General features: G+C 33.7%; 1 protein-coding gene across 1 annotated transcript in view; it reads left to right on the forward strand.

The window, feature by feature from the left end:
* LOC142974117 (cholecystokinin receptor-like) overlaps positions 1-7,820 on the forward strand; it is a 154,609-nt gene extending 146,789 nt beyond the window's left edge. Inside the window, exons 11-12 of the mRNA XM_076116271.1 lie at positions 4,880-4,996; positions 6,903-7,820. Coding sequence (XP_075972386.1) covers positions 4,880-4,914 — 35 coding nt within the window. The 3' untranslated portion in view covers positions 4,915-4,996; positions 6,903-7,820. The remainder of the gene's footprint in view (positions 1-4,879; positions 4,997-6,902) is intronic.
* The last annotated feature ends 7,043 nt before the right edge of the window (positions 7,821-14,863 follow it).

Raw genomic sequence — 14,863 nt, forward strand, 5'->3', positions numbered from 1 at the left:
AGCGAGTTTTGTTCGGTAGTAAAAACAATACATCGTTAAGTTCACACTTAGGTGCTAGGTCTCAACTTGATTCCTTAACACCTCTTACTGCGCGAACATTAAAACACTTACTTTTAACGACTTCTGACAAAAACTTTGAGTTTACTTGACAATTGTAATTTTAACCATAAAAGTTTTTGTGAAAAGAAAAAATATTATTGTTTTCGTTTAAGTAAAATAAAATATATGAAACTAACAGTAAATTCCTTGTTCTAAGTTTAGCGACACACCTGCCTCATGTTTGGCGACAAACGTTTCGTTTCACACGCACGCTGTATTCCTTAAATTGCCTATAACCACAGCCGAAATTGCGTCGCGTTTTGCGTAGCGTTGAACCTTCCGTGGCCGGACGGTCAGCGGTGAAGGTTAAGCGAGTGTGTCGCTACACTTACCTGTACTACCTGCCTGCAGTTTGTAATTTAATATCGTCTCGCAAAGGATCCAATCATAGTATAATTATTATCTTTTAAAAGAACGAATGAAAATAAATTGAAGCGCCTCTAGCATATTTATGTAACTAAACTAAAATCTTCGTCCATTTTGATAAATCTACGTAGTTTACAGTCGAAAATATAACTTTTCGATCTCCAAATTAAGTTTTTTTTCTAAAGGAATGAAATGGTTTCTGTCAAAGTGATGTGCAAACTAAGTTTTAATAAAGTTTACTCTTGTGATTTAAATGAAATATGACTATGTAAATTTCAGTCTGCGAATTATTAGACTCGGAATAAATCTCGACTGTAATAGAGTACGAAAGTGGTAAACACTATTATTATGGAAATGAGTTAGTTAATTTCATTATTGAAATGAATTACTTAGAAAAGTTTCAAAATATCAAATCCGTTGATCCACGATTGAACAAAATAAATGATAACTTATTTACGGATTATTCCGCTAAAGACAAATCTTGTGCCACAATCAGAAACACAGAAATAGCAGGCACACAACAATATCCAGAACAACTGTAAGAGCCCTTTAATATGCTATGACACAGTTAACTTAAATCATATTATTAGGTCGGGGGAAAAGTCTTTTCGCAGTATAGTATGTATGAACTTGTAATAGCTTGCTAGTCACTGATCGTAATTCTGACTTTTGTATAACCTGCTGCGAACATCGCATACAAAGTTGCCAGAGTATAAGGGTCAAGGTAGCGGTCATTTGGTACTTAAATATAAAATCGAACAGTAATAATTTTAGTCACGAAAGAAAGATGTTTTTTTATTGTGTCTACACAAGCTTTATCGAGCTCTATATCAAAACTTTGCGTGCATCAAGCGATCATCGGAAACATAATTCTCTGAAATATTGAAATAAATTTTACTGAAAAGCCAGTTCAATGAACAAACAACAGGTCATTCTGCAACAATAGCGAGAGTTGAAAATAAATTTCGTCCATTTGACAAAAAATATTCTAAAAATGTTTATGAAACACTAAATAAAGAATAACCGTTTTACATTTTTTGAAAGTAAACTTGTTCAATTTTAGAAAAAATATCAAAAGCTAAATATTTGACTGAAATAGGCGAGACTGTACAGTAGAAAGTGAAATTCACAACATTTTTTCATTATATTGCATTTTATGAGACTAAAATATTATTTTAAGTTTAACTTTTCCATTGATAATTTGTCAGATGTTTCGTTTTGATGATTTCTGTAGCAGGTGAATATTTATGCAAAGGTGACTTTTTACGTATCTATATAATAATATGTTCATGCCATTTCTAGTAATATTAATGTCTGGCTTTCCAATTAGTACGCTGCTTTTTTCGGCCATGCTCTTGTCAATTGCATTTCAACTGTCTCTACTCCCAGGACCTATCTTGCAACCTTCTCCCAAGGAAGTATTATTAACTTTATATACGTCATTCCTCAAGACCCTCAAGTTATTTATGTGAATGTTCCTGTACCTTAAGTTATAGTAAATTAACATTTTTAGTAGATCTTTTAAAACCATGCTGTTTTCTCGACGGCAATATATTATTCTTCTGATCTATACTATAGTAGAAGCCAACACAATACTATCAGGAATGTAAAGCAGACGCGCAGATCTGTATACATGATCTCGATTTACACATTCAATGCATTTTTCATTTCACAAAAGAAGAAAAGCTGTGTTTGCATTTGAAACATGTACAATAGGCAACAAATAAACAAATATTGATAACTATTGTATACAATTCATATGTTGGCCACAAACAGTCAATAACAATCCGCAACATTGTTTAGATAAATATTTACAAAACAAAACGAATAAACATATTGGTTTGAAAAAATATTGCTGAATAAAATAAAACTAGCTTTGTTAGCGGAAAATAAAATTACCAGTGTTCAAATTGGATAGGATTTTCCTGAGACTCGCATAAACTGTAACTCTAGGTTTATAATTTTATTTTAAGCTGTTATGTGTATAAAAATACATCAATCTAATTTTGTTTTATGGAACTTTTTTATAAGCGGATAATCTGATAAACTTGATATGAAATTGTTTGCATTTTCCTCCAATTATTGGAATAAACTCAATTAGTATATTACACCATTGAGTTTGCCCAAAGTTACGCTTTTGAAATAATTACATTTGTTAAAAAATAAAGCATGAGAAATATGAATAAAACATTGTTTTTCGAATACATTTTGATCAAATACATTATTTTAAGAAGATGTGCTTGACTTTTTGTGAAAGAGTAACAAACATACATACATCCAAACATACTTATCTGGTATCTTCCTTACTATAATTATACCAAGTCTTTATGATTACCATCGCATTTGTTGAAACATTCAATGAATGCTACAAAATTCAGAGGAAGCTGGTGGCTTCATAACTTGAATGTTGGCAACACGCCAGTATTATCCTACTGTAATAGTCAATAATTTAACGTAATATAGACCTTGGGAATACACAGACGACTTGCAATAATAGCTGATAAGTTATATTGAGCACTTTGTGTTAAAACGTTGCAGCTGTGGAGGAAAAGACGCTGTGGGACAATTCTGGGATAATATTGTCTTTATTTTAAGCTATTATAGGAATATCTTCAAAACAAGAATATTTCCGCGTTCTGTAATTTTCAAAATAACCATATTATATCTGGAAAACTTCAGTGAAATATTTTTCTACTACTATCAACTATCGACAACCAGTTGGGTTAGTAAATTTTTGTGTGTAAACTTAATCAGCGCCCTTAGTGGCTGCCGTGGTAACAAATTTTATGGACATTTAAATGTCGAGGTCGACTCTTTAGTACCGACTCTAGAAAATCGCACTACAGTGCGCTAAGGTATTCTATATGGATATAGTGAGTGGATTTCTTGCTGTTTCATGTCACGTGCAATTCGTTTTTCCGAAACGGTAAAAACATATATAACTATTTCAAATACTTTGTATGAAGTTTACGAAATAAAGGAAACTTTTAATTCAAATTTTGATACTACTGTAAATTCTACTTAGTTTCTCTGTATAACCTTATGAGAAAAAGCGCGATTTTTCGTACATATGAGTTTAAAACTGGCACCAATTTGTTCTTACTAATTAAGTTTTCCACCGAAAGAAATATGAAAAATACCCAATCCAATTCACTGTGCACCATATAGAATATTGCAAAATATCTACCTCAAAAAATACGTACGGAATTCGTGGCCTCAACTGCCTCGAAACTGAAATGTATTAATTGGAATCTCTTGAATCTAACGATTTTCAATATCTGTAGATGAACGCCACGTTTCATTAAGATGTTGTAAATAATGTTTTTATTATTAGAAGTAATAGATAGATAGATAGTTATTTTATAATACTACGTTTTGTTTAATAAAGCTTAAGAAATCTTTATCTGCTATGCTACTCCTCAGTTTCTTCTTTTGGTAAAATCACTGTGGGTACCCTAATTACTTAGATTCACTTCTCGAAAATATATTATTCACTTAAGAAATCTATGGAAAAATAGTCCACTCTAGAAGACCTAAGCAAGAGCTGAGCACAAATTTCTTCAAGAAGCACTAATCTGTGCTTGGCTTATACTCCGCTCGTTTTTAGCGAATTATTATTATTATATTCTGTCCTCTAGCGTTTACCCACCTTAACATAAATGTAACCAGTTAAATTGTAACATAGACTACCACTGAACTGATAATTCCAGTGAAAACTAATTGGTATCCAAATCGCGTAAACACCTAGTGAAATGTTATAACCCACATTGCTGGCATTAATTTCACATGATCAAGTCGACCGTGAGATTGGCTAGTTAATTACGCATCCAGCACTCAATGGTCGACCTGTGTATTAGCAAGTGTGGGGCTACGTATCAGACAGTATTTAGTGACCGTACAAGGTCGATTAATGGTACCTGAGACCTGACCTTCCGCAATGATATAAAGATTGGGCTATGATTTACAATGGCGGTTGACTATCAAGATATTTTTTTTTTGCATAAGATCAGATGCCTTTTTTACCACTATTGAATATCGACAACTAAATATTAATAAATTTTGGTTTATTAACGTAAAAACAGAATTCATAACAATGAAAACGATACAATTAATAATTCATTTAATTAAATATTTATCTTGCTACATGATAACATCGCATGTTTGTAAATTGGGCTACTGGCCATCGAGTAAGCAAAATATTGAGTATCACTTTTTAGTAGGGGTGTATCAAACTACGGCATTCCCTATTTCGGTTTCCTACTCATAGTTGGAATACGAAATCAAAAACCCTTTGATTTCAATCTTTACCTGGTACCGTTTCAGAAAGTCAAAAAATCATCCACCTGCTAAAGTTCTTTAAGTCTAGGTTTAATCGATTGTAAGGAACAGTTTCTAAGGATGTATTTTGTTCCAGAGCTGGATGGACTGGAAGGTGAGGATTGTGTTTAGCAGCGGTTCACAAAGCACTGCTCTGGGAAGCGGCACACACCCCGCGCTACCCGCGCCAGTGCTCGCGCGGCCCATCACACAGGTACCATTCATTACAATCTTTTTATTTATAACAACACACAGTTTAAACGTGGCGCCCGCAGCCAGTTGCGCTCACCGGTCGGTAAACGATCTGTGGGTTAAGCAAACCGGCGCGGTCATTCCATAGATGGGTGACCGCATAGTGGTATTTGAACAGGGCGTCTCCGTGCTTCGGAGGGTATGTAAAAAGACGGTCCCGGTTGTTGTCAATTAAGATAACAGTCGTTAAGCCACGTCAAAGGCCTTCCGGCGGCTTGAACAACTTTGACACATGGTTGACCACTAAACATACGACAAGAAGAAGGAGAAGACACAGTTTAGACCACATTCTAAAGTTTACAATCATGCAAGTACCATGAAAGGGGAGGCAAAAATATTAATTGACAAAAATAATTTTGCAAAAAGAATACAGTCAGATCACACAGACAATCTTAATTTACATAGTATGATTAATACGTTTATGTTCACCAGAATTTGGTCCACAAATAAATTTACACTGGCGAAATGAAAATCAGATAATTTTCTACTAAAATTGGGAAATGTAATTAATTATAACGCAATTAAATTCAGCCTCCGATGAAATGGATTTGGATAATTCCAATTAACCTTTTCACTGTTACCAGAAGTATTTAATTTGGGAATGTCAAGTAACAGTAATTAATAAAAGGTTCGTTTCTGTAACAATTTGAATGAAAATAAGGATATTGATAGCAATAACGTAAAGTTTATTGTTGTCAAAATTTGATTAGATGAATTTAACGGGGTAACACTCGTAGTAGTGCCTGTATAAACGTACGAACTTGTGTTTAGTAGAAAATATTTTAGGCCTCAAATGCACTGAACGTAATTGAACTCATCATCAATGGTCTCGCATAATCATAGTCGAGGCTATTTTCTGTGTTGATGTATGTATGACTCGTCGCGGGCTTTCCATCCCTTTTTATTTTATTTTTCTAATATTTTTTTTGTTTTGTAATTAATATGGATTATAAATGTTATTCTGGTTGTGTTCTGATAATTTTGAATTTCACACAGAAAACGTGACATCTTGGCTGTATCATTGATAAAAATGTGATTAAAAATAAAACAGTCTTTGCATATTTTGGCCATCAAAAATAGTTTTAATGTAATACTGTCCATATAATATACAAAGGTACCTACGTACTATGAATATATGCATTTTTCAATCTAAATTACCCCTTCATCTTTAAGCTCGAATAAAGGTAATTAACTTTTCAAACATCCATTTTCTTTCTTTGAAGAATTTATCTTAGACACAAGATAAACTGTATCGATATACTCTTCACTGATCAAAGGTACCTGAATTATTTTCTACTCAAGTAAAAGATCATTGACCTCTCGTTTATTTCAATTGATAAAAGGCTTTGAAGTTAATCTTGAAGTTTAGTTGTTTTAAAGAAAATAGCGACGTAAATTAGGTAGCTAAATTGCATTCGCTGATGAGTTTGTCTCGGATCCGAATTCCTGCGAATTAGTAATAGTCTTAATGATCAATGGTTAGCGTAATTGCGTTAATTTAAAGGATTACAATTAGTGAATCATTAACGTAAGTGATCTGATTTCTCGATATAAAGAAGCTGTACCAAAATCCGGAACAGTTACGCGATTCTCTACCACTATATACTGTCGACAAGCATCTAGCTACCAAGACGCCGTATTGATTAATGTAGGAAATAGTTGAGCAGTCCATTTTAAACGATAAGCTTTCGGTACTTAATAGTACCGACTTTAGAAAAATGCCACAGTTTTGTTTAGGTAGGAGGATTAGTTCAAGTATGAAGTGCTCTCCGGCTAACCTGAGGATTGCCTCAAAATACACATTTTATCGGTGCCTCTAGTGCAGGCCATTAATTATCTAGCATCTATTAAAACCAATATATTTACAGGTCATCGAAACCGGCGAAGAAGGAAGCCAGTTCCTGTACCGCATCACCTGGGCCAGAACGGGTCTGTCCAAGTCCAATGGACCAACTCAGCCACTTTATGAGTAAAAGACTCTATCAGCGTATCCGTGATATGCGAGTGTGGACCATAACTCTTTGGAAACAAGGTTGTTAATGAATTGCTAGTGAATGTGTGGTTTGACATTTTGGAATTGAATGAAGAACGGTTTTGCAGTGTTTTTATGACGACAGCAAGTGTCGTGAGTTGTGATTCGTATTAACTAAGGTTGAAATGTTCTAATGTGCTTTAAGTAGATTTTGTATAGAAAAATGTTTTGGAGATATTAGAAGGAGAAATAAATAAAATTTTCTTGGCACTTGACATTTTATAATCCATGCATTCAGTAATAAAGTTTCAAACATCGATGTAATGAAAAATAATGTAAGCACTTAGGTGATTTTTTATTACTTAAAACAAAAACAGACCAAAGATCAAGCTTATTTTATTGACTATGATAGATGCATCCGTAATTTCACATAGTATAATTAATTAACAGGAATGAATACCACATGAAATAAGAAAATGTGTAATTATTATTTAAATGTATTCGAATTTAATTATAATAATGCATTTGTGTGTCGTAAAACCAAAAGAAAATATTGCTAAGATGAATCACGTATATTGAACTTACTCAGCTTTCGTAATAATTGTCTACTTATTGTAATAAAATGATAATAGTTGTATTTTAGTGGTTTATTTTGTAAGCAAATTATGAACAATCGTGGTGCTTATTTGAAATTGTTATTAATGTATTTTTATTATAAAGAGATATTGATGTTTGTAAGTATTTGTGTCACAACTTGAGATCATTTTTATGTTTGTATACAAGCAACAGCCATCTGTGAGTCTCGACTTTTACTATTTTCTGCCTAAAATAAATAAATAATAATTTGAATTGATTCATATACCAGTTAGTTTTTGTTCGTTAGTCCCCGAATTTGTAAACAATTAACTTTTTTTAAATTACGATTTATAAAAACAATTGTAAGCAGATTGCTTTGCAGGTGTTAAAGTATCATTCATAGTACAGATTTTAGTTCAAACAAATTGACTTAGTAGGCAAACAGTGTCAAACTATTAAATCGTGGTATAAGCTTGTTCTCTGCACGAATTTTGTTGACACGAAATAGCGTTTTTTAATACAAAAATAGTATTTTAAAAATATGCTCAGTAATAAACTTTTTGAATAAAAACAGGGAATAATCACGCGACAAATAAAAAAATAAGAATTTCAAAGGTGGTTGAGGTGACCAAAATGGAGTGATATGATTATTTAATGTATATTAATATGATTAGTAAAACTGTGTATATATAGTAGATATATTGAAATTTGTGATACACTGTGTTAATGTCTATGCCTCTGATTCATAAAAACTTAAATCAGCATTTTATATTGCTTTCTCTTTCATTTTCTAATAGAATAAGTAAATCTTAATGCTAATATTACTTTGGATGCACATTTGATTTAAGAGTATATGCTGTAAGTGTAAGGACACACCCGGCGAACGTTCGACGACGAAAAGTTCGGCATAACATTAAACGCGACGAAATTACGGCCGAAGTGTAAACTTGTCGTAAATAACACAACGAGCATGTTAAACGTTTGGCGCCTGACATTGGTAAGGTGTGTCGTTACACTAAGTTATTGCGATGCGACGCAATGCTCCACTACGACACGAGTTAGTATTTCCGTTATATTGGCATATATTCAAAAAAGAAATATATACGCAAAACGTAGTGGAATGTGTATAAGTTTTATGAATGAGAGGGCAAATATTTTTATAGCTGTAAATAAATTGAAATAAAAAGATTTTATCGTATTACAGTAACAACCTGTTGCAGCAAACAAAGAAATTTTCTAATTATACGAAATGCTTTCATTACAATACTCGTTCTAGATTAATTATAAAAGTATCAAGAGTAAATAATAATCTGATTAATTTTAGTAAAATAGATAAATTCCTAGAATCTGGCATCATTATAAAGTTGTTAGAGATAATTAATTAAAATTTAATTTCGTCGAAATAAAACATCAGTAAATAAAAGATTTGTAATTTCAAATCCTTGATTTCATTTCATTTTAATGAATTCCATATTGAGTTTTGTACATATTATCGAAAGAATATAATAAGTAACAAAATATTAATTAATTTGAAATATAATGTTTTCTGTTCATTAAATTAACTTTTTAAGTATTTTATTGGGACTTTTAGTTGAAAAATATAAAAATGCGACTCAGAACATTTATTTATAATTATATTGGATGTTTTCGTATCTTCTGAAGCACGAACGGAGGAATAAAAATATTGTATATATTATGTATTAATAAAATACGAGCATTACGTGTTTGATATATTTATTGACAGAGAATGCCAAATCGTTATATGATTAATATATGGCATCTACCATAGAGTAGAAGGAGTTTAGGTGGAGTTTAGGTTCACCACATTTCTCCCCTCCTAACCTCTTAGCTGTTCTGCTGAATATAAGATGCAGCCAACACCTGGTTGAGGTGTCGGCGCCAGACATCGCCGTTGTCGGTGCGGATCTCATAATGAAGTCGGCCTAGACGTCTTGTGATAGTACCAAACTGCCAATGGTGCTTAGCACTCGTGTAGTCACGGGCCTGTACTCGTTCGCCGACTTCCAACTGTCTGACCTTGATCTCTTGATGTTTTGATGTAGTTTTTTTATGGGTGTTTCTAAACATGCAGTGTAATGCTGTTCGAACTTCTCTTCCAAACATTAACTGATAAGGTGTCTGACCATTCAAGTTTGGTGTCCGTCTGAGGCGAGTTTTTACCATGACAAGTTTCTCTTGAAGATTACCCCTTTCTCCCTCTAAGCTTCGTAAGATTCTCTTGACTGTTTGTACGTATCGTTCAGCTTGTCCATTGGTTGCAGGGTGGTATGGAGCAGAGGTTTTGTGCGAAATCATACAGTCTTTTAGAAATTTTTCGAACTCTCCCGATACGAATTGTCGGCCATTGTCTGAGACAAGGAGTAGAGGTGTTCCATAGGTGCAAAATAGTTCTTTCAATTTTTGGATGCACCAAGAGCTTGTCGTTGATTTAGTAGGTATAATCTCTGTCCATTTCGAAAATGCGTCTACAACTATTAAAAGATAGTATCCGTAAACAGGTCCGGCAAAATCAATATGAAGCCTTTGCCAGGGGCCCTTTGGGTGTTCCCAGTGGTGTAGTGGTGCTTTCTCTGGTTCATTTTGTTGTAATCTACATGTTCTACAGGACTTAACTTTTGTTTCGATATCATTGTCAATTCCTTTCCAGTATACAAAACTGCGGGCCAGTAGCTTCATTTTCACAATGCCCGGGTGACCGAGGTGTAGTTCGTCCAGCACTCGTTCGCGTAATGTTTTTGGGATTAAGACTCGCGTTCCTCTTAGTATACATCCATCTTGTAAAGTAAATTCATTATCATTGTAACCGAGCGTTTTAAGTGATCGGCCAGTTTGTAATGCGAGTACTAATGGTGTATAATCGGAATCAATACTTGTCTCTTTCGCTATGATATTTGGGTTGACATCAATGGTATGTATTTGTTGAAGTTGAAAGCTGTAATTCTGGTCCATTTTGTTTGCCTTTGTGTTTTCTACTGGGAACCTGGATAGGTAATCTGCATTTGAGTTGTTAGGCGAAGTTCTGTATTCAATGTTGTAGTCAAATCCAGATAAGAAATGAGCGTAGTGGAATAATCGCATTGTACTCATTGCTGGTAACGTTTGATGTGGGTGGAAAATTATTGTCAGTGGTTTATGGTCTGTCACTAGGATAAATTTTCTACCGTAACAATAATAAAAGAACTTCTTCAATCCCCAGTATATGGCAGTAGCTTCTTTGTCAATTTGGCTGTACTTCTTCTCGCTATCCGATAGTGTTCTGGAAGCGAATGCTATCGGTCTTTCTGATCCATCTGGGAGTCTATGTGATAGTACTGCTCCGATTCCCAGTGGAGATGCGTCTGTTGCAAGAACCAAGGGCCTCTTGGGATCAAAATGTATAAGTACTCTTTCGCTTAGAATTTCTTTTTTAATGTGTATAAAGCTCTGTTCGCATTCTGTAGACCATCGAAAACTAGATTCTTTCTTGAGTAAGTTGTTCAGTGGATTCGTGATCGATGATAGGTTGGGTATAAATTTGTTGTAAAAATTTGCCATTCCAAGAAATGTCCTCAATTCTGCGGTGTTGACTGGGCGTTCTGTTTTAATTATTGCGTTAATCTTTTCTCTGTTTTTGTGTAGACCTTCTTTGTCGATAGTGTGTCCCAAATAGTCGATGCTTGTTTTGAAAAAGTGGCACTTATTTTTGTTTACTCGTAGGTTACTTTCTTTTAGTTTGTCTAACACGAGCTTAAGTCTCTGTAGTAATTGTTCTTTGTTGATGCCTTGAATGATGATGTCATCAAAGAAACATTTTACACCTTCGAGATCTTGAAGGAGTTTATCCATAAATTTCTGCCAAAGGCTCGGCGCGACCTTAACGCCGAACATTAGGCGGTTCACCTTAAAAGTGCCTCGATGCGTACTTAGTGTTTGTAGCATTGCGCTTTCTTCATCCATTGTCATGTTGAGATATGCCTGGGTGATGTCGAGTGTACAGAATAGTTTACCTCCGTTCATCTCTGCAAATATATCTTCTATCATAGGTATTGGATATTGTTCATCTTGTATGACTTTATTTAGTGTAACTTTATAATCAGCGCACAATCGGATACTCCCATTCGGTTTGACAACTGGTACCACTGGAGTACCCCAATCAGAGTGGTCGACTTTCGTGATGACACCCTGTTTGCATAGTCGCTCGATCTCTTCATCCACTTTGGTTTTTAAAGCGTACGGTATTCTACGTGGTTTGATAAAAATTGGTCTTGTGTTTTCTTGTAGATTTAGGTGTCCTCTGTAATTGGGTATTTCGCCTAAGTCGGATCGAAATACTGATGTCTTGTAAAGTTCCAAAAGCTGGTCTAATTCTAGATTTTCTGATTGCTGTAAAGTTTTTATATCTGCTAAATTTAGAGTTTCGAGTTCTTTCATCCAACTCCGGCCAAAAACGGGGTCAACGTTGTTGTTGATGAGGTATAATTTACCGTGGAATTCTTTTCCTTGGCATCTGCATTGAACGTATGCAACACCTGCAGGTTCGATTACTTCGCCGGTATATGTTTTGAGTTTTATATTAGTTTTAAAGATTCTTTTGCCGATTTTCAATTTTCTGTAGTCTCGTAATGACATAGAAGTAAGTGTGGCTCCAGTGTCAAATTCCATTTTCATCTTAGCATGTTCAATGTGTACCGTTATCATGTATTTTTCGGATGTTTCACCAGATATAACATTAATATCATTCCATTCATCATCATCGCTTATCGCTGAGTCGTTTAATTGATTTATATCCGGTGTAGTCTTACTGGGCTTCGCATCTGAGCGCCGTTGTAGACACACACTAGCTAAGTGTCCGACCTTCTTGCATTTATAGCATGTTATGTTTATAGCGCTACATTTCTTGGTTTCGTGATTTAAACCACAGCGGAAACATTTCCCTTTTAAATCTCTTGGTGTGATTCCTCTAAAAGGAGATTTTTTTGAATTATTGTAGGAATCAGTGGAAATTTTATTGATATTGTCACTACTTGGTTGTTCATTCGGAAGCATTGATGTATTTTCTGCTTTACTCATTTCAATAGATGTTGCAATCTGTGTCAGGTGTTTAAATGTACATACTGTTCGGTCTTGTAAAATTTTTGTACGTGCGTCGCTATCTTTCAATCCTCTTATGAGTTGAAGAGATAAAAAGCTTTCTGAAATGTTTTTCTGGCAGTGTTGACATTTAAATTCGCAGTTGGTAGTGAGCTTTTTTAAATCTGCGGCGTATTGCGCTACTGTTTCATCCGATTTTTGAGTTCTCGATATAAATTTATGTTGTAGAACCCATTTGCTAGGTTTTGGGTCTAAGTAGTCGTCAAGTGTTTCAGTAATTTCGTTAAATGTCTTATTCAATGGTTCGTCTGGTGCTATTAAATCACATAATTTTTCATGGAGTTCTGGTGATAATGTAGACAGAAGAATATTTGTCTTCATGTGGGGCTCAGTAATTTCATTAAGTCTAAAGTACACTTCCAGACGTTTTTTAAAGTTATTGAACGTTTCTGATTCATGTAAAGGATTAAATTGTATTTTTGGTATAATCTTATGGTATTGGTATATTCTATGTTGGTCTTCCTGTCGCTGACCTTGAATAATGGTTTTTTTTGTTAAAAGTTTTGATACTAAAATAGTGTGAAGTTCTTCGAATTCGTAGCCGTAATTTTGTTCGTGTAAATACGCTGTTTCATCGTTATCATCTATGGTTTTGTTTTCTATCTTCTCTTGTAACTCTCGCAGTGCTGTTATGGTGTCCTTCAAGGCTGCGGAGCGAGCGGTGATGTCCTCGTCAGACATCGTCGCCCTCTGCTCGATGTAGGTATCGAGTCTGGTGAGCATCCCACGTAGGGTGCTCCGTTTTTTACGTAGCTTTTCCATTTAGGTTCAGTTTTTCCTCGTCGCCAATATTATGTATTAATAAAATACGAGCATTACGTGTTTGATATATTTATTGACAGAGAATGCCAAATCGTTATATGATTAATATATGGCATCTACCATAGAGTAGAAGGAGTTTAGGTGGAGTTTAGGTTCACCACAGTATACTTTTCATTAAAAAACTAAATTAAAATGTCTGTTTTTAGGCAATTATTGATTGATATCGTGCCATTATAAATACAGCGGTTCAAAAATATTGAAATTTAACCACTTTTTCAATATTATAATTACCTATCTCACAATTTGAAACTGAAATTTTGACCTATCTTCATGTATACCTGTATAAATTCGAATTCACTGTTTAATGTAAAATGTAAATGTTTATAGAATAAAATATTTTTTCATAGATATAATAATACGTAATATGACTGTTTCATACAGCTAACGATAACTGAAATGTCTGAAATTCGATGTTAACCGTTCTAATTTGATTTTAAATAAAAGAATATGTTTTTATTTTTGCAGTTTTATTGTTATTATTCAAATTATCTTCCTTTAATATTTTTGGAAGTATTTTTAGTATGTCATGCTCCATAAACCTAATAAAGTATTTGAATTTACCTTTGAGTGAAGGATTCTTCGAAAAAATCTTGAAATAGATTTAATTCTTTGCAATACTTTTTCCTCCACCAAATTATATTAAATTTGAGCATCCATTTTAAAAATAAATTGTATACAAATGAGCTTTTAATAAACTTAACTGAAATTACATATTTTATGGTCATACCATCTTATTTTTAGGTGACCATTTAAATAATTTATCAAAATAGTAATTGTGAAACAAATATTTGAATAATAATCATGGCATTGGCATTTTATGAAAGAGTATTTATTGAATACGTGTAGAAACATATTAATAGAAAAGTCACCAAACCATTTTTTATATACCTATGTATAAATAATTTTGTCTCTTTATCCAGACAAAAAGGCTTAATTATCAATGAAACTCGTAAACGAAACGATTGCGAACATTGTCAACTTGTCAGTCACTCTTGAATACCGATTTCCTACGGGAACAAAATGAATTCGTTAATTTGACTTTTATGAGAAGAACTCGAGTGAAATGAGATGACGGCTTGAGAGTCTTCGAGTGGTAAGAACTGGTGTCAGTGTTAGCGAATTTAAATGTAGCATTTACAACTTGAAGATTATTGAATTGCCTTAATCAGGAATGATTTATACGGCGGAATGGAATCATCGGAGATTATATCCATTTTAGAGCGATGCGAATAAAATGTAGCATTTAGTAATTTGAAAATTATTGCAAGACTCAGGAATGATTTCTACGCGGTATACTTAGATTCAGAA

Source organism: Anticarsia gemmatalis, chromosome 7 (genome assembly GCF_050436995.1).
Source record: "Anticarsia gemmatalis isolate Benzon Research Colony breed Stoneville strain chromosome 7, ilAntGemm2 primary, whole genome shotgun sequence".
Taxonomy (NCBI): Eukaryota; Metazoa; Arthropoda; class Insecta; order Lepidoptera; family Erebidae; genus Anticarsia; species Anticarsia gemmatalis.